Raw genomic sequence first — 19,849 nt, forward strand, 5'->3', positions numbered from 1 at the left:
GATATAAAAGTATATTTATTTTGCAGGTAAAGATAAGTTTAATGCCATCGAAAATTTCAATGAATTGTATATTAATTAATGTTTTATTACAAATAAAACTTTATACAGCACTCTATTTTATTTATGAAAATTAAATTATCACGCTTAAAAATTGATTTTAATAATAAAATAGGATAAAAAAATATTTTGCTTTTAAACTTGTTTTTTATATGATATTTTAATTTTTTAAGTTTAAAAATTTGATTATATGATAATATTATTTGAAAGTTTAAAAAACGTTTTAGAAATCGTAATTTATTATTTCACATTTTCATTAAATCAAAAGAATTTCTAAAAGTTTTAATTATTAAAATTAAAAAATGAACTTCTAACATTTTATACTGTCAAACTATTATACTACTGTATATAATTTGGCAAATTGTTTTAGACAAAATTCTATAATTTCGAATAAAATATTAATATTTTGGTGGTTTAAAATAGAGATTTTACAACTGATTATAAAGATTAATATTAATTATTCGACACAATTTCAATTATTACAACCGTAGTTAATTTATATAATTGTTATAACATTTAAAAAGTGTAATTTCATACAAACTTTAATTTAATTTAAAATTCATTTTGTGCTGAAAAATATTTATATTTGTTTATTATACAAAATATAAATTAGGCTAAAATATTATGCATATTCATCCGTTGTAAATAATTTCAAAAAGTTATTACTTAAGTTATAAAAGCGCTCAGTAATTCATATAGAATTTATAAATAATATTTATTTTGCAGTTAATTCGATATATTCCACGAATATTTTAATTATATAATATAATGCCAACTTTATATGTTGTTTCTCTCTCTTTAATTGCCAAATTAAATGAGTTCTTTCATTTTTTTTTTGGCACTAATATAATCGCGAAGAGAAATTCGATATAAATAATAATAGTATCTTAACAAAAATTCTTTAATAAGATATTCATTAACGGATTATGACCTTCGTGGGCCTCTAGGCACAGAAGATTGGGAGGCCCCTCTACATAATTTTATAATTTTACGATATTATAAACTAATGATCGTAGCTGGTACCCCGAGATCCGGGTCCATAGGCTCTCACGTGCCTAATGGGCAATCCAAAACCATGATATTTTAAAATTTATTTGACAGAAATATGTATAGATTTCCTTAGCCTATTTTCCATCTTTCCTATCTCTCCTTAAATCATTGTCTGCACAATTCGAACGACTATTGAAGGATAAATTTGGATATTTTGAGAATTTAGCCATGACCCAAACTGCTTCGACTTGTTTTTTCCTACTTTTAGACCTACAATTTCTCGTCAAATATCTGATAAAGGAAACATTTTCTTGGCTTCGGAGTTAGATATTTGTAAAATCTGTCGGAAATTGCCCAAGGTCTCTTATATTTAATAAGATTTTCCACGCAAACTTCTATTTTGAATATATGGTAGAGGACGTTTAATGGACTTTTTGACATTAAGATACTTGAAAACAAATGTTATTAAACGAATCTAATTTCCATTCTCATTAAAATATATTTCGTTAATTTGATATTTAAGATATTATTTATATCTTATATAAGAAAATATATTTCGTTAATTTGATATTTTGATATTTAACGATCGCTTAAATGATCGTTGAAAAAATAGTTTATTTTCAATATCCTTATTTCTGTTCGTAAATAAATCTTTGAAATTTGGATGATAAAAAAATTAACAACAGAACTAAAGGTATAGCTTCTAAAGTGTTTTTACCCGTTATTTTTACACCATCTGGATCTCGAATGACCAAAATGATTTTGAAATTAACCTTTTTCGACTTATTTCAACTTGAGATAGAAACGAATTAGATCATTTTAACAAAAAATTCCAATAAAAATACATAAAAACTATTTGTGAAATGGAAGAATCCATTCTACATAAGAAATTAGGTCGACTCAGTAGGTTTATCTACAAAAAAAAATGATAATCGAAGGGGAACAAAATAATGAATTTATATTTTAAAAGTTTATTAATCGATATTTGAAATTTTAACAAATCGTAATTCTTGCTGAATCGTACTATTCTTCAGTTTTTTCTTTGCCTACACGTTAAAAATTTACTTCATGCAAAAAAATATTAAATCGTTGCCATTTTTATCTATTAGATAATGCTGTACATAACGATAAAAAAATGTTTAAAGTAATAACAAACACTTGAATATTTGAAATGCGAATAAAACATCTGTATTTTAAACATATAGGCCTATTATATAATTTATACGATGTAAAACCCGAAATGTAGATTTATTGAGATGACTTTTAACCTTAAATTAAAACTTATTTAATTTTCTTATCGGAATTTATTAAAGTGACTTATTTTAAATTCTTTCTATACTTAAATACTGTATTTTAAAATACTTTACTTACTTTCTATTAGTAGGTAAAGCAGATGTGCTCAACGAAAGTTGCTTTTTTATAGGAGCCATTCATAAATTATTAAACGAGATGAACGTCTATAGCGAAATATGCTGTCATGATGATGATAATTGCCTAGATACGTAGATAAATTAGGCAAACTTTGATAAATGCTACACAAGTACTACTGACTGATAATTTTCGTTTCTTCCTGATTTAATGGAAATCTTTCATGCATAAGCACACTTCATTGGACGGCAGTGCCCTTATTTTAAGTGAAGGAAGTCGAATGGAATGTTTATGTAATTTTAGTTTTAAAATAAATTACATCACAATTTTTAAACATAATATACTGTATATATTATTTTGATGTCGAAACTTTAATTTAATACCAGGAAATCTAATTCAATTTTCTATTTTGTAAATTGAATATTGTTAAAACATGAAATTTTAAGTTTGAAAACAAGGTATAAGAATTGTCTACAAATATAAATTAAATATTTATGCTCAGGCATGGATTTTTATATTTAAAATGTGTATAAATAAGTCTGCTTTTGTGAACAAATTACAAAGGTAGATCTATTTTCATATTAGAATCATTGTGAAATTTCATCTATCGTATTGTTTTTAGAATCATATTTTAGGAATTTTACGTCTATTACGAATTTATATCATTTCTATCATTAAAATATTGATATTTATGTTAGACAATGCGCCAATACGAATAAATATTTATGTTAGGTTTCAACCAAAATGAGCATTTTAAAATCTCTTTTTAATAAACATTGCAGATTAAAGTGTAAAGATCTCGTATGAAATATAATATTCGTATTTTATCCAACAATTTCGCAAAATTATTAAATTTTTTAAAAAATTCGAAGTTGTGAAATACAAAAAAAGTTTAAATATTGAGTCAATAGTAGCCTCATCGCGGAAGTTTGATCGATTTTAAAAATTAAGACAATAATATTTCCTTATATCCCGGAAGACTATTTTAAGCCGAAGTTTTTTTAATCTTCTGGTTAAGTTTAATACCTTATTACCAGAATGATTACGAAAAAAATACAAATTTCTACATGAATACTTACGCTAAATACACGAATAAGTAATTTCACTTAAAAATTGTAAATTTTAATTTTATAAAACGGATAAAAATATCGAAAATTCGCCAAATATACAAAACTCCAGGAATTTATTTTTTAAAGATGTTAATTAAATTAAAAACATAGACAAAATTAAATATTTTTAGTATATTGATCGAGTAAACAAATATTTTCTAATATCGTAAGGACACGCAGTTGGTTTTCATCACACACGCGAATTGTTAGTTAAATAACAGAAAATAGACTATGTTAAATGCCAACGAGGATTACTCTTGACCGCTGAATATGTCAATGTTATATCTATACTTTTTAAATGTAAATTCAATAATTGTACGAATACGACAGACTGATATTTGTTTTATTCTTTACTAAATATTAGCAAACACGAGGAAAAAATGAAAGACTTTTTGCTACGAGCATTCTGAAAGTTTGGTTTCGGGTTAACGACATGTTTATTGTCTCATTCACCCGACTTTCATCAAATGGCAAACTACATCGTGAAATTTCTTATGTTAAACAATAAGAAAATCAAAAATGAATACCATCGGAAGTGTATGTAAGTGTCGTGGTGCAAGTGCAATGCAGAAGTGCAGTTTGTAATACCGTACATTAAATTTAGCAGTACAAAATTAGATATTTGTACGCTATATGTCAGTTATCATAACTAATATATCTTAATTTTTCTATTATTTTCAAAGACTAATGTTATGAAACAATAAACATTTTAATGAAAACTTAAAAATGCTTTGGTGACATATAATTTATAGATTTGAAACTTAAAACGACTGTTGAATAAGAGATAAAAATGTTTTGTATGTTATAAATTATTAGCACGAGTATTATTAAAACAAAACCGTATTAAATTTTATTTATTGTTTCGGTGTTATTCTTAAATATTTTAATAATTACATAAGGATCATTTTAAACTTTTGATTCATTTCCTCATTCTAATCTGTACGAAGAAAAGATGCTTCGATGGTAAACACATTTTAAAATCGCATTCTAACTTAATATTATAGTCGATTCGTATACAGAATTTTAATTAAGTGAATGGAAATTAAATTATGAATCTGTATTTAATTTAGAGTAAAAAGTTACATGTTTTTATACGAAATCTAATTTCGTAATCTAATCTATTCGACTGAAGTTCAAAGCACTCATCTATTAATTTGTATCGATGTTAAACTATACCTGATCACTTTAGCTATTGTTCCAGGTTGCTATGAAAACGATCGCTTTATTTTTCGTTGCCAATATGCAATAAATATAACAGACTATACTTTAAAATGTTCACGTTACTAGTATTACAAAATGAATTCATAATACAAATAATAGCCGAGGTGGTTGAAGTATTGGTCTAACGCTCCGGGGGATCCGGAATCGAATTCGTGCAGTCGAATTAGTCATAGGAGTTTTTGATCTGTCCTGATATGTCGGGCCCGTTCCTCACCAACTGTTTGCTCCATTTTGGGCCTAATCGAACTTACTACAAGCCTGAAAAAAAAAATCCTGTTAGTGCTGAAGGGGCAAAAACAGTAAAAATAAAAAATAATGATACAAAAAATATGAATTTCTTTAAAAATGTTTTTAACTCTTTATGTAAAGATTAGGCGTGACTTTAAATTTCAAAATAGAAAAAGTCTAAAAATAGGCGACAAAATAGAGGATATCTCTTATTTACTTCGATCTCGGATTCCGATTACTTATGTACCGTATTTAAAGAAAAAATAAAGTATTTTTTTATGAAACGGCAGTAGAAAATAAGAGTTCAACTCCATTTAGCTGACGGAAATTTCATAGGCTGGTTTAGTTTTTTATTTATTAAGAATTTAAATAAATAATATGTTTACTTATGAAAGCAAAGTTATTTGTTTGAAATAAATAGCAAAACATCCATAAAATTTTATGTTAATCCATAATACTTCTCAACATAAAATTTAAAATACGATATTAAAAAACTGATAATGAAATTGTTTTTATGTAAATAAAATATTTCACAATGTATATTTAGATTAATGCAAAAATTTAGTTTAATGAGAAATGTATCATTTCTCAATTAATATGTGTCATCGTATATGAGATGTGAGATTTTATTTTTTTACAACAAAATGCTGTTTAATCATTTATATACAATAAAATTTATAAACCATATAAGGAAAATCATATCGCGTTCAAATTTTATCAAATAATGCTTTAAATATAAAAACTAAAATTCCGAATAGCATTACATTTTAAATTAAGCCTATTAATATTAAAATATACCTTACCTGTTAAATTGCCTGAAATTCAATTCCAATTTCTTCTGTTCCTATAAATTCCCACTGTGGTCCGTCCGTCTGTCGTTCCTTAATCTCAAGAACGGAGTTAAATATACAAAAACAAAACCATAGATGGAAACCTTAGGGGCATGAGGCCCTGATTAACTATAGAGAAACTTCTGATTTGCATAGGAAATCGTATTATTTCAATTCAAATATTTTCCACTAAAAGGTGTTAAATAGATAATCGGGCACGACTCTATTGATAAAGGAAAAGTATGATATACAGGGGCAAGACACTGGTAATTTGAGGTGGATAGCATATACAGTATTTAAAATATGATTAAAAATTGCAACCCTGCTTTGTGACGATGTCACAATAAATAATTGCTCGTATTTTTTATATTTATGTTCTGAGATTTTAATCTGTATTGACCAATGTAATAGATTTATTCGATCTAATGCTTCTATATTCTTATATTTCTCAATTAAAGAGACACCCAATCTCCTCACTAACGTTAACTTTTTTCTTCTGGGAAAATATCAAGAAAAACAATCCAGAAAAATGAACTTTTAACTATCATTATATTATTATTTCCGATCGTGATAATTCAGCATTGTTTTAATACTAATTTTAATACTAAATTTAAGTGACAAAATGCTTTTAAAACTTTGAAACAATTTCATGATAACTGTTTTTTTTAATTCTATCAATTTACTTCCTTAATTAAAAGTATGAAGATAAATAGGTATTTCATCATAAATTTTTAAATTTGCTATCTATTAGATAATTCTTAATGCAATAACTCTGTTATAATGATATAAAAATCTAAATTTGTATGTCACTTAAAATCTCTATGATGATAAGTTTTTAAAGATGAAATTTATTTTTACTCCATGGTAATAACTCGACGATAAAATCTGTGGAAAAATGCCACTGTGCAATAGTTTATATCAGGAAAAAAAAGTAAAGAGGCCCTTAAAATCCTCTTTCAAATGAAGGTCTCTGACCCAACATTCACGATTTGTTGAAGATAAAATATATTAGTTAACAGTTGTGTTTTTAATTATTACATAACTAATTTATACATTTATAATTAAAATTGTTAATTTAAATATAAAATACACATCACAAGATAATTTCAATTATATATTCCTCTTAAATAATTATTTTAAAAAATTTAAAATTTAATAAATATAAATAAACTAACTCCGTGTCGTTTATTTAATTCTAGATCTTATTCCAAGTTTATAATTAAAATTTATATCTAGAATAAATGTAAATTAAGTAATTAAGAAATAGTTAGAAGGTTAATTACAATACTTTATTTTTTATAATACTGTCGAAAAGAATACTCTAGACGTAATGAAAAAAGGAAAAAGATTTATTGATAATCATTCAACACGATTCAAATTACAGAATTACACACAATGATTTTTTTTTAATTTAATAAAAAGATTAAATTCCTAGTGGAAAGATAAATGACATCTAAATTATTAAGTGTTCTTCGAGTAAAACGATTTTTTTACTAGAAGATAACGTATTTCTTTGAATATCGCTCTTTAATATAACAGTTATTTTATATTAAACAGTAGTATTTTAAATATTATATAGACCTATATATTTTATGTAAAATAACTTAAAAATAACTTGATAATAAATATTATTAAATGTAAACTGTAGGTAAGAAACGTTCATATTATACATTTAAACATCTATCATTAATTCAAGCACTGTATTGGCTAGTTTATTATATAAAACATTAAATGATTATGTTTTTAGATAGGTCTACTTGATGAATGCATCGTATAAAATTGATTCATCGCATTATAAATATTAAAAAATAAATAAAAAATAAACTATTGTAAATGGCTAAAAGGAAATTCTTTTAGAAAGAATAATTTATAACAAATTTAAATTATGCCAGAAATTATTTTTTATATAGATTAAAATAACCTTTCCTGAGTAATAAATTATTCTTATGCAATATGAAGTTATAGATCAAATCATAATTCTGATTACTTATTTTGAAAGAGAAATAAATTGAAAATTATGAATGCCTTTCAATTTTATAGGTTTGTCAAATTTATTTTACAAAAAGTTCTGAAATTCTTCTCGAAAATTAGACATATCTAATTTGGTTTCAAAACTGTATAATTTTGTAACTCCTTTTGCTCTCTGGGAACTAAGAATGCCTTTTCTCCATGCCCATTATGAGTTCAATCAGATTCGATTTTAAAATTTCTAAAAGCAGACTTTGCAAATTGATACTGGCCCTTAATAAATGGAAACTGGCAAATTAAAAAATATTTTTCACCACTCACTCATACTTAAATCCGTGATATTCCTAAGTTTATCTATTTCTAAGTTAGTATTGTGCGTTATATTTTTTCCGAACATTTCCACTTTCCGAATGTAAAAATTTTTCCAGGAGAAATTTTTTTAAATGTATTTAAAAAAGGTGAAAAGTAAAAGCAATATTAGAAATATAAATATTTTTTATTTTCTTCTTTTGCATTATAAAACTAAGCCATTATTATTATTTTTCATCAAAACGTTTTTGTCCTCCCGTTTTTAATGATTTGTTTATGGTAACCTTGTTTAAATTGACAGATTTATAAACTCAAAAATTTTATGGGGAATAACATTTGGGAATTCTATCGTTGACAACACTATGAAAATATTTTACATACTACTGCTGGAAAAATAAAAATTTAATTTTGTGACTGATTAAATGGTAAAACTTAATTCATGTACTAATTAATTTAAGATTAACTTTATTTTCCTCTGTATGTAAAATGCAAAATACCGAATATTTTTACATTTATTATAAAATTGTTATTTACTGTTTACAACTTATTAATAGCTATAAATTCACAGAAAGATTTGGGCTCTTTAGTATTTGAAATTGTAGGCGACTGATCAATTCACTTATTGAAAAATAGTTCTGCTATCAATATATATAGTATATTGTAGAAAATAGATTAAATGAAAGATTAAACTGAAAATGACTATCTAATCATAGATTATATTGTTTTCGTATTCATCCAGTCGAGTCTGTTAGAATAAAAGTAATTCGCTTGAAATGTATGAAAGGTTGAAAGCATTCTTTACATAAATTTCCTTTGCAAGACAACGATTATAATCTAAAATTTGAAAATTCGTATGACAAATGTTTAGTTTTCAACATACAGTACTATGGATTAAATAGCGGGATCTAATTTTTGCTTTTCAGGCGGAACATACCCAGACAAGCAAGTATACTGTATATATTTTAGAAATCGATCAATCATAATTTATTTAAAAATGTCGCTTAAATTAATAATTATCTTTGGTCGACTGAGAACGATTTGTTTATTCGTTAACAATTTGTTTAATTTACCGTTATCCTTTTCTACAAAAACCAGAAAGAAATTAATTCTATAACTGAAATAGTTTAGTCAACTGAGCTCTGATAAGGCTTTCAAATAAATACACAAGACCAGATGGTCAAAGCAGTTAAAATGTATACCGTTATTTAGCAATACCCATTTAGAGCTTTGAATCAAATTTTTAGAAATTTTTCGAATCTGATACATTTGGTCCTATTGAAGTTTTGAATGTATCTTATTACAAATTTCTATACTACAGGTGAAAAGAAAAACGATAAGATTGCTATTGTATATTCGAATATAAATTCGTATATGGATATTCCCAATGGAAGCGCCGTATTGTCGAATACGTGACAGCTTCCTCGTCAAAATTATTTGAATGGTGTAAAACAGCCAGATTATAGGCATTCGTGCATGCGCTTTACAGAGCACCAACCTCACGGTGGAAGCTACACACATAACGCTTCCAATGATTATATCCAGGACCGGTTCTGGGCTGTCTGCTAGATATTTGGCCGTCCTCGCCCCATTATGTGAATCGCGAGTAGATTTATAACTAACCCGACCGATAGGAATTTACTGATATGTTTTTATGATAGTTCTGTATAGTTGACAAGAGTTTTAAAAAATCCATTAAAATATTTGATATATTTATTCTGCTTTTATTCTGCTCTCCCATCTTGTATTACAGATGTCAACGTTAAACTAGTGATATTACGATTTAGTATGTCCCATCTATAAGGGGATGCAGAAAAAAACGTGTACAATTCTTGTACAATGTTTAAAAATTAACTGTTACTTTGGCAGCATCATTTACAACTAAATTTAATGAATGGGATGCACAAGGTACTGTACAAAAAAAGCTCTAGAATTTATATTCCTTGAATTTACGATTTATGTATTCGTTGTCATAAAAATTGGTCTTTCCACTTCTTTTCCAAGACTACAAATATTCAAGTACAAAGTAACAGGTCTTAATTTATTTCTACTAAATAATTAAGCGATTAGGGAATTAGGGACATAAATAAAATCCTGCTGAAAGAGCCGGAATTTTTCTTAAAAGCTTAACCGAACCAATTTCTAGCCGAGTACAGTGCGGACCGACTTCTTCGTAATATTAGATATAATAAAGATAGAAATTTTTCCAGTTCAATGAGAGTGGGCTAAAAGTTGTAAATTTTGGAAATTTTCGTGGACCCTGCTCCTAAAATGAATTAGTAAGAAAGCAAATGACGGACAATCTATTAAGTTTAATATATTTAGATCTTTACAGCTATGGCGAGAAACGTTTAAAATTTACAACCCTGTCGCGTCCTTTGAGGTATACTAGTGATGCCACAAAAGAGGCATTTGACAATGATCTGTATCGGCAGCCTCGGGATTTGGCAGCCTGCGTGCATGCACCTAGCAGGACCGTCTCTGATTCCACTCGTAGGGAGCTATTTGACTAAGTGCTTTGTTTTAAGATTTAGAAAGTAAAGAAGATTTTATGTTTCTTCTGATTCTATGTCACGACTTGGTGCATTTATAGACACTTGGCAAATAATTCCATCACCTACATTTACTTCTTACAGAAACGCGTTTCGGGCTTTCGCCCCTCTTCAGTCTGTTACGTCGATAGTTGTGACTTGTGTGTCCGTACTTCCCGCTCCCTTCCCCTCCCCTCTTTTTTCCCGACTTGANTTTAGCTCTTATATTATGGCTAGCGATTTAGAATGTAATCGTGATATTGAAAATTTATTTCAAAAAAGTTTTGGCTCAAGACGATATAATGAAAAAGAAAACATTATTAAAAGAGAAAGACCAATGCCTAAATTAAATTTAAATACGTCAACAAAAAATTTGTTCGACATTTTCACGATAAAATTTATGAAGACATAAAATGGCTTTGTGGATGCATAGAAATGCAAAAATTGTTTTGTTGGCCTTGCCTGCTATTTTCAAATAAAATTAGTGTGTGGAATAAGAATGGCTTTGACGATTTAAATAATTTGAGTAAAGCTGGCAAAAGACACGAAAATCGTAAATCTCGCATCGATTCTTTCGTAAAATTGAAGCAATTTGGAAATCAAAATAGAATAGAATTTAACATTTGTAAACAATATAAAATAAATATTGAAAATTATAACAAAGTTACGGCTAATAGATATATCTAAATTAGTAGATGTTATCGAAGCAAGAACTGGCATTTAGAAGGCATAGGGAATCTATTGAATCTAATATAACAGAGGTAATTATATTGAACTTGCTTATTTATTAAGTGCGTTGGATAATCTAATTAAAAATACATTTAGAGAAGTCTACGGTTTTTACTGGCTTATTGAACAAACGAATACGAATGGATCCTAGACCAGGGGTGGCCAACAGTTTTTGCCCCCGGGCCGAATTGGAAAGTAAACTTTTTTTACGGGGCGAACCAGAGGCTGCCCTAGGAAGATTTTGAGGTAGTGCGAGATCTCATTTGGTGTCACCCCGTAGAGATTAATTAAATTGTACGTAGAGATGACAGATACATTTTTCACATTATCATGCGTTATGAACATTCTATGCTGTGCTTAAGACATTTGTAATGGAGCGTTAACTCTAGATGCAGTGAATTGTTGACCTTTTTTTTTATGCGTCAGAATTTTTCGTCGAGCTATTCGGACTTGAGTAACTGATAGTGAGAGATTAGTCGCGGGGCGCATCAATTCATTAGGCGGACCGTATGTTGGCCAGGCCTGCCCTAGACCTCCACTGACTGATTGCCCCTGGAAGTCGGTTTCTTACAGAAACACAGCTTCCCTATCATCAAATGTCACGGCACGCCACTGTTATACAGTATCTTTCTTAAATAAGATTGAACTGAGGCCTACTGTAGACTTGGGGCCATATTCCGGCCACTGTCTCTGGTCTCTCGTCTCTCACAAGCCGATCGCTGATTGGCTAAGCCAAATGATTAGCTAATCAGTGACCGGCTTGTGAGAGACGAGAGACCAAAGACAGTGACCAGAATATGGCCCCTGTTCGCGCCATACTGCCCAGCAACATTAGGCATCTGCCCCCTGTGCTATTATATTCTCACCTTTCGAAAAGAAAAACAGAAGCAAAACTTAACGAGTGCCTATCCAACAGTCTCGCGAATACGTAAGAGAATTGTTTTTGTCAGAAAAATAAAAGGCTGGAATTACAGGAGCGTTTCAAAGTTCGGAGGAATACTATCCGATCGGTATATACCGGATTGAGCGTCGATATCGACGTCTCCCGCACTCCGAAAAGTTTTGAATTGTTGTCCGAAGACAAGGGAAGACCAATTGGTATTCATTATTTTACGTCGCTTCTTCTTGTGTTTGTTCTGTGGGGTGTCCGTTATCCGATCATGTGTTCGTTGTCCAAACATAAAAATCTTTCGCGAAAGTGTTCGCGATTTGTTCGTTAACCACTATATTGTATTAGTGACCTTTTATGTTAAGGCTTATACGATTAGTTATTAATTTTAAAATAATTTAATTACTTTTATAATTTATGAATGGTAGGTTTTATAAAAAATTGTAAATGCTAATAACGAGTAAAATCGTCATAATCCAACTCTGACTCTATTAATTTAAAGAGTCACGACCCCCTTTCTTTCCTCACTCCCTCGATATTTAATCACATTTTTTACAAAAATCACGATCGCCATACTCTTCTTCTGTATAACAGCCTGGAAAATAAAAATTTGACTGTCATCCGAATTGTCATAAGTTTTTACTTGAAGTACAGTAATTGTTTTACAGTGGTTTATTAGATCCAAGGAGAATTACATACATTACTGTATATTTATATATTACATAAATACAGATGTACAGTGCAGTATCGTGGATTAAAAAACTAATATATTGCCAAGGACGTCAAAAACATTGCTACAGCTCTGCTCATGTATAAAAATCTAACTTGCCACATGTATGCATCGCTCCTTCCAACGTGTCGAATATTTATTTGCCTTTGCTACTGACTTGCCGCTTTTGTTAGCTAATAATAATATGTAGACCATTTTAATGTCAGAACAATAAAATATATCTCCTGCTTGAAAGTGTGGCATTGCATCTAATTGGCATCTTTTCGTAGCCATTTGCGGTATGGAATGGTTTAATAGTCTACATTTTTCCGTTGAATGTACAGGTACTGTACGCCGCCATCTCTCGTCTATGCCGCTGAAAACTTGTAAGTGGAATCAAGTTTTTGGCCGTCTACTTACCTTTCTGGTAGATCCGAAATCGAATATACATTGGAATATGTATATACTGTACAGTACATTTGAATACACCTTGGTTACGTCCGGCCCTGTCCCCAGGCCCGCCGTAAGCGGGCGTGCAAGGCGTGCACTGCACGCGGGCGGCACGTCCAGGGGGGCGGCAAAGAGCCTTTCTGGCAAGCTCAGCGTAGGTAGTCGTAGTTAAACAGGGGGCGGCATAATCGGTATTGCACACGGGCGTTCAAACAGCTGGCGGCGCCCCTGCCTGTCCCTTACCAATCGTCCATTCCATTGAGAAAGTGCCTTCCGAACCCATTGTGGGTAGAATAGAAAGGTGCTCTAAATGGTGAAATAAAAATGAAAAATAAATATAATTTTTGTTCAAACACCAAAATACGTGCAAAGATAAACATTTTAAACAGCTTTTATAATTGTAATTAGAACTGCAATGAAAAAACCACCATATGAACAGAAGGGGAGAAAAAAAATGTGTTTATTTTCTTATAAACTAAATAATTTTCTATTGATTAAAATAATAATGCGCGATTATAAAACTGTCTGTGCTTAAATTAAAAATGTTGCCATCAGTGATTAAGTTGTAAAGTTACGCCATCTGAGAGTGAAAATTCTTATGAAAATATAACGTTTCCAAGATTACTGACAAGTTACGCCATCTGGAAGCTAGAAAGATCAATTTTTAATTTATTTAATACTGTATTTTTAAAAAGGTTATATATTGTCTAAATTCGCATATTCGCAAACATTTTTAACCTGCCTCAAATATTAATGCTGATAATTATCTATATTTATAATTTTGCATATTATATACAAGAGCTTTACAAGTTATGTATTTAATTACAAAGCATACAATTTAATAAGTGATTTGAGGATTAAAAATTTCAACATTTAAATATTTTACTATTACAACTTTCATATATTAAGTAAAATAATATATAACAAATGTTTATAAATCAATAAAATTAAAAATATTTTGGAGAACTTAATATAAATAACATTAAACTTTACATCATGTATTACTGTATTTACATAATAAAACTATACTTCAATAATTAAAGATTTATTTTAATTAGAAATAAATTTTTTTATGATTATTTTTTTATGTAAAAAGCTACAATATACATCAATACATCTGAAAATTACATTTTAGAAATTTTAACAGTTCTCAATGTTTAACATTGAAAATGACTTGTAAAGTTTTTATATGTAGGATTTAAAAATTTGTAAATACAACAAAGAAAATGAAATTGTATATAGAAATATTTTAATTTATTTTAAAGTTTTCTTCAAAACCTTAACATGTTAAAGACTAGAAGAAAAGGATATTGGTTTTAATAGTTGAATAAATTGATCTGATGCTTCGATTTCCTGTTTTTCCACATACATACAGCTAAATTCTTCTACCTTATCTAAAAAATATCTATAATTTACCATCATACCACAAGAATTGTCAAGACCTCTAGGTGAAAGATCAGCTTTCCAGTTTAGTCTCCACAGAACTGCACCATTTCTTAGATGGAAGTTAGCAACATTATTTAATGCATATCCACGTCTTTTTTCTTTATATAAATAATGAGCACAAATTCTCATTAAAGGAATATGTAAAATGTTAGAAAGTATTTCATCATTTATCCAACTATTACTACTTAATAATTTTTTTAGTCTTGGGATCACAGAATATGTATTTTCCACAAGATGTCTCTCTAAAATAGAAAGTTCATCATTTGTAAAAAAGTTTTCTACAGTTTGTTCTTGTTTCTCATATTTTTGAATTTCAAGCATAAGCCAAGTTTTAAATCCAGGAATAGGCGAGAGAGTCGAAAACTGAGTTAGATGAGGAAATTCTGTTAAAATTTCTTGTACAACTCTTTTTATTAATTGTGTTCCCAATTCGATTCCTTGTAATCCTCTTTGAGTTGATGTAATTGAATAAAAAATTGCTGCACTTATATTTTTTGGATCTTCTAATCTGTTCAAAGTTAAATTAATATCTCCTTCAGAGTGCATTCTTTGATTAATGACAATTGATTGAATTGACGAGGCAATCTCATTTGTAAGTGCCGTATGCAGTACGACTACCGGTTCTTTAGGCATACTACTGTGAGTGAATACATAGCATCGGCGATACAATCCAACTCTGCTTTTGAGGTCGGTCCAACTTCTCATGGGATGGACAGCTTCATATTCGGATATTTTCTGTAACATGTCACAGGACGAATCCCAAGTAACCCTTTCCAATTGCAAAAATCCAACCGAAAACCATAACGAAAGAAGATCACGTAGAGTCGCATTTAATGCTTTTAACTGATAAAAATACGGATGAATATTATCAACCAGAGCTATCAAATCCAACAAATCAGTACGCAAATNGCATTCAGTTCTATCCAGGACTGGTTCTGGGCTGTTAGCCGCCTGCCTGCTAGATATTTGGCTGCCCTCGCCCGATTATGTGAATCATGAGTAGATTTATAACTTAACCCAACTGATAAGAATTTACTGGTATGTTTTTACAATAGTTCTGTATAGTTGACAGGAGTTTAAAAAAATCCATTAAAATATTTGATATATTTATTCCACTCTCCGATTTTATATTACTCACAGATTTCAATGTTAAACCAGTGAGATTACGATTTCGTATGTCCCATCTCTAAAGGGATGTAGAAAAAAACGTGTACAATTCTTGTAATGTTAAAAAATTAACTGTTACTTTGACAGCATCATTTACAACTAAATTTAATGAATGAGAGTGATGCACGAGGTACAGAAAAAGCATTAGAATTTATTTTTGTTAAATTTACAATTTATGTATACGTTTGTCATAAAAATTTGTCTTTCCACTTTTTTCCCAAGACTACAAATATTCGAGTATAAAGTAACTGGTTTCGACTTATTTCTACTTAGTTAGAAGTAGTTAAATAATTAAGTGATTAGGGAATTGAGGACATAAACAAAACCCTGATGAAAGAGCCAAAATTTTATTTAAACAAAAGCTTAACCGAACATCTCTAGCCGAGTAAAGTGGAGACTGAGTTCTTTATATTATTAATCAGCAGTGTGCCGTGACACTTGATGATAGGGAAGTTGTGTTTCTGTAAGAAGCTGACTTCCAGAGGCGATCAGTTAATTCCTTAAATGTATTTTTAATAGATTATTTATCTGACGTAATTAATAAATAGTTATTAATGAAGTTCAATATAATTACCTCTGTTATTAGATTCAATAGATTCCCTATGCCCTTTAAATGCCGATTCTTGCTTTGATAAAAACATATACTGTATTTAAATTAATAGATGTTATATCTATTAGCCGTAACTATCTTGTTATAATTTTCAATATTTATTTTATATTATTTACTAATGTTAAATTCTATTCCGCTTTGATTTCCAAGTTGCTTCAAATACGAAAGAATCAACAATTTTTCGTATCTTTTGCCAGCTAAATTGTCAAAGCCATTCTTATTCCACACACTAATTTCATTTCAAAATAGTAGGCAAGCCAACAAAATAATTTTTGCATTTTTATGTATCTACAGAGCCATTTTATCATGAAAATGTCGAACAAATGTTTTTATTGAAGTGTTTATATTTAAGTTAGGCATTGGTCTTTCTCTTTTAATAATGTTTTGTTTTTCATTATAAGATCTTGAGCCAAAACTTTTTAAAATAAATTTTAAAGTAAACAAATGACTATTAAGTTTAACATATTTAGATTTTTACATCTATGGTGAAAACGTTTAAAATTTCTTTATTATATCACCTGTAGTAATAGTTTTTACTACAGGTGATATAATAAAGAAATTTTGTTCTTTCCTGAACTAACTCTCATTGCTGTGTCAATCTTTAAACACCAGTATTTCAGAAACTATTACTACAGGTGATATAATAAAGAAATTTTGTTCTTTCCTNAAATGAAATTGTATATAGAAATATTTTAATTTATTTTAAAGTTTTCTTCAAAACCTTAACATGTTAAAGACTAGAAGAAAAGGATATTGGTTTTAATAGTTGAATAAATTGATCTGATGCTTCGATTTCCTGTTTTTCCACATACATACAGCTAAATTCTTCTACCTTATCTAAAAAATATCTATAATTTACCATCATACCACAAGAATTGTCAAGACCTCTAGGTGAAAGATCAGCTTTCCAGTTTAGTCTCCACAGAACTGCACCATTTCTTAGATGGAAGTTAGCAACATTATTTAATGCATATCCACGTCTTTTTTCTTTATATAAATAATGAGCACAAATTCTCATTAAAGGAATATGTAAAATGTTAGAAAGTATTTCATCATTTATCCAACTATTACTACTTAATAATTTTTTTAGTCTTGGGATCACAGAATATGTATTTTCCACAAGATGTCTCTCTAAAATAGAAAGTTCATCATTTGTAAAAAAGTTTTCTACAGTTTGTTCTTGTTTCTCATATTTTTGAATTTCAAGCATAAGCCAAGTTTTAAATCCAGGAATAGGCGAGAGAGTCGAAAACTGAGTTAGATGAGGAAATTCTGTTAAAATTTCTTGTACAACTCTTTTTATTAATTGTGTTCCCAATTCGATTCCTTGTAATCCTCTTTGAGTTGATGTAATTGAATAAAAAATTGCTGCACTTATATTTTTTGGATCTTCTAATCTGTTCAAAGTTAAATTAATATCTCCTTCAGAGTGCATTCTTTGATTAATGACAATTGATTGAATTGACGAGGCAATCTCATTTGTAAGTGCCGTATGCAGTACGACTACCGGTTCTTTAGGCATACTACTGTGAGTGAATACATAGCATCGGCGATACAATCCAACTCTGCTTTTGAGGTCGGTCCAACTTCTCATGGGATGGACAGCTTCATATTCGGATATTTTCTGTAACATGTCACAGGACGAATCCCAAGTAACCCTTTCCAATTGCAAAAATCCAACCGAAAACCATAACGAAAGAAGATCACGTAGAGTCGCATTTAATGCTTTTAACTGATAAAAATACGGATGAATATTATCAACCAGAGCTATCAAATCCAACAAATCAGTACGCAAATCCACAAGAAATTTAACTCCTTTTTCAAGCCTCCCTATGCGACTAAATAGTTCTTGGTAAGAAGGCATAAGAGCGGTTTTAAGCTTTTCCTCGGCTCTCATTCTGAAGCATTCTCCCTTGTCTTTATTACTCACGATAGTTTGCGACATTTGAAGTACGAGATTATGATCCACACCATAGTACTTTGTTAAATGAATAAATAAGTCTTTTTTTTCTTCAGAAGACAAATTTACGTACTTGATGCAAAACTGTCTGGCTTTGGCATCGACAGACACCGTACTTGCTCCACTAACTATACTTTTAGTGAGATCGTGAATACTTCTGAATTCTCTCGAAACCATTTTGTTTACATGATTTCGTATCTCACCATTATAGGAAATATTTTTTAAAAAATAGAAAAATTTGTTTGCTAGCATGATTTCCAGCTACCATATCAACACTCTGTGATAGAATACAACTAAGAATTGCGCAATCCGACATATATTCTATATCAGTAGTATCACACTTATCTATATTTATATAACGATTCAAGGTTGAGGAAACAATTCCGCAAACTTGTTTACCAATTCACGCCCTCTTGCGGCATATCTTAAATTAATGCTTGTTAATAAAAATTAAATATGTCAATTAATACGGCAATAAATTTATAAAACTAAAATTAATTTTTAATTCGTTTATATTTTAGTGTATTACTGTTATGAATTATTTAAAATATTATTTATACACATTTATTTTATTGTTATTTACTGAATATATTTAACTGAGATGATAAAAATTCAATTGAAAGTTTTGATAATCTAATTAAATATTATTAATAAGAAATAATGAAACGTATTTTACCATTAATTATTAACACTTTTAAGACAACGTTTGTATCCGTGCCCAATTTGCACAACCTGGCATAATGTAGTTATTTGCGGCCGGATGGCCAAGCGGTCAAGGCGGCGGCCTACCGCTCTGGGGGATCCGGACTCGAATCCGAACGGGTCGAAAAATCCTCAGGAATTTTTCGGGAGGATGGACCGTTCGGATATGTCGGGCCCCGTCCCTCACTACCCGCCAGCCCCATCGTGGGCCTGGTCGAACCCATAATGGGCTTGCAAAAAGAGGCCCTCTTAGTGCCCACAGGGCGGAAAGAGTTTAAAAAAAAATGCAGTTATTAATGCTATTGGGCATGGTTAAAAATTAAGACTGCATCGGCGCAATTATTCAAGATATTACAGGTTCTGACAAGTAAAGAATTTTCAGAGTCCTGCCACATGTTGATTATTGACAATCTGTGACATGACATAACAAAAAAAATTTAAAAACTAATAAGCAGGCTTAAAATTAATAAATGCAAATGTATTCTGACAGTTTATGAGTTATTTATACAGTACTTTCTATTTGCAAAATTTCCTCAACATTAGCTCAAAATAAGAAAAAAAACTAAACTTTTAAGAAAT

General features: G+C 29.4%; 1 protein-coding gene across 1 annotated transcript; it reads right to left on the minus strand.

The window, feature by feature from the left end:
* Positions 1-14,567: 14,567 nt before the first annotated feature.
* Positions 14,568-18,963, minus strand: LOC111632357 (malonyl-CoA decarboxylase, mitochondrial-like). Its single transcript, XM_023376771.1, has 2 exons — positions 18,371-18,963; positions 14,568-15,704 (listed from the first exon to the last, which is right to left on the minus strand). The coding sequence occupies exons 1-2, from the start codon at positions 18,818-18,820 to the stop codon at positions 14,673-14,675; spliced, it is 1,482 nt and encodes a 493-aa protein (XP_023232539.1). The 5' UTR covers positions 18,821-18,963; the 3' UTR covers positions 14,568-14,672.
* Between the last annotated feature and the right edge of the window lie 886 nt (positions 18,964-19,849).

The sequence above is a fragment of the Centruroides sculpturatus genome, unplaced genomic scaffold, assembly GCF_000671375.1.
Source record: "Centruroides sculpturatus isolate CEXI.00-Female unplaced genomic scaffold, Cexi_2.0 scaffold675, whole genome shotgun sequence".
NCBI lineage: Eukaryota > Metazoa > Arthropoda > Arachnida > Scorpiones > Buthidae > Centruroides > Centruroides sculpturatus.

Coding starts and splice junctions, on each gene's coding strand:
- LOC111632357 (XM_023376771.1), bottom strand. CDS start 18,820: ATGCTAGCAAACAAATTTTTCTATTTTTTAAAAAATATTTCCTATAAT. Junction 15,705..18,370: donor TGTTGGATTTGATAGCTCTG/GTTGATAATATT, acceptor TTGATAGCTCTG/GTTGATAATATTCATCCGTA.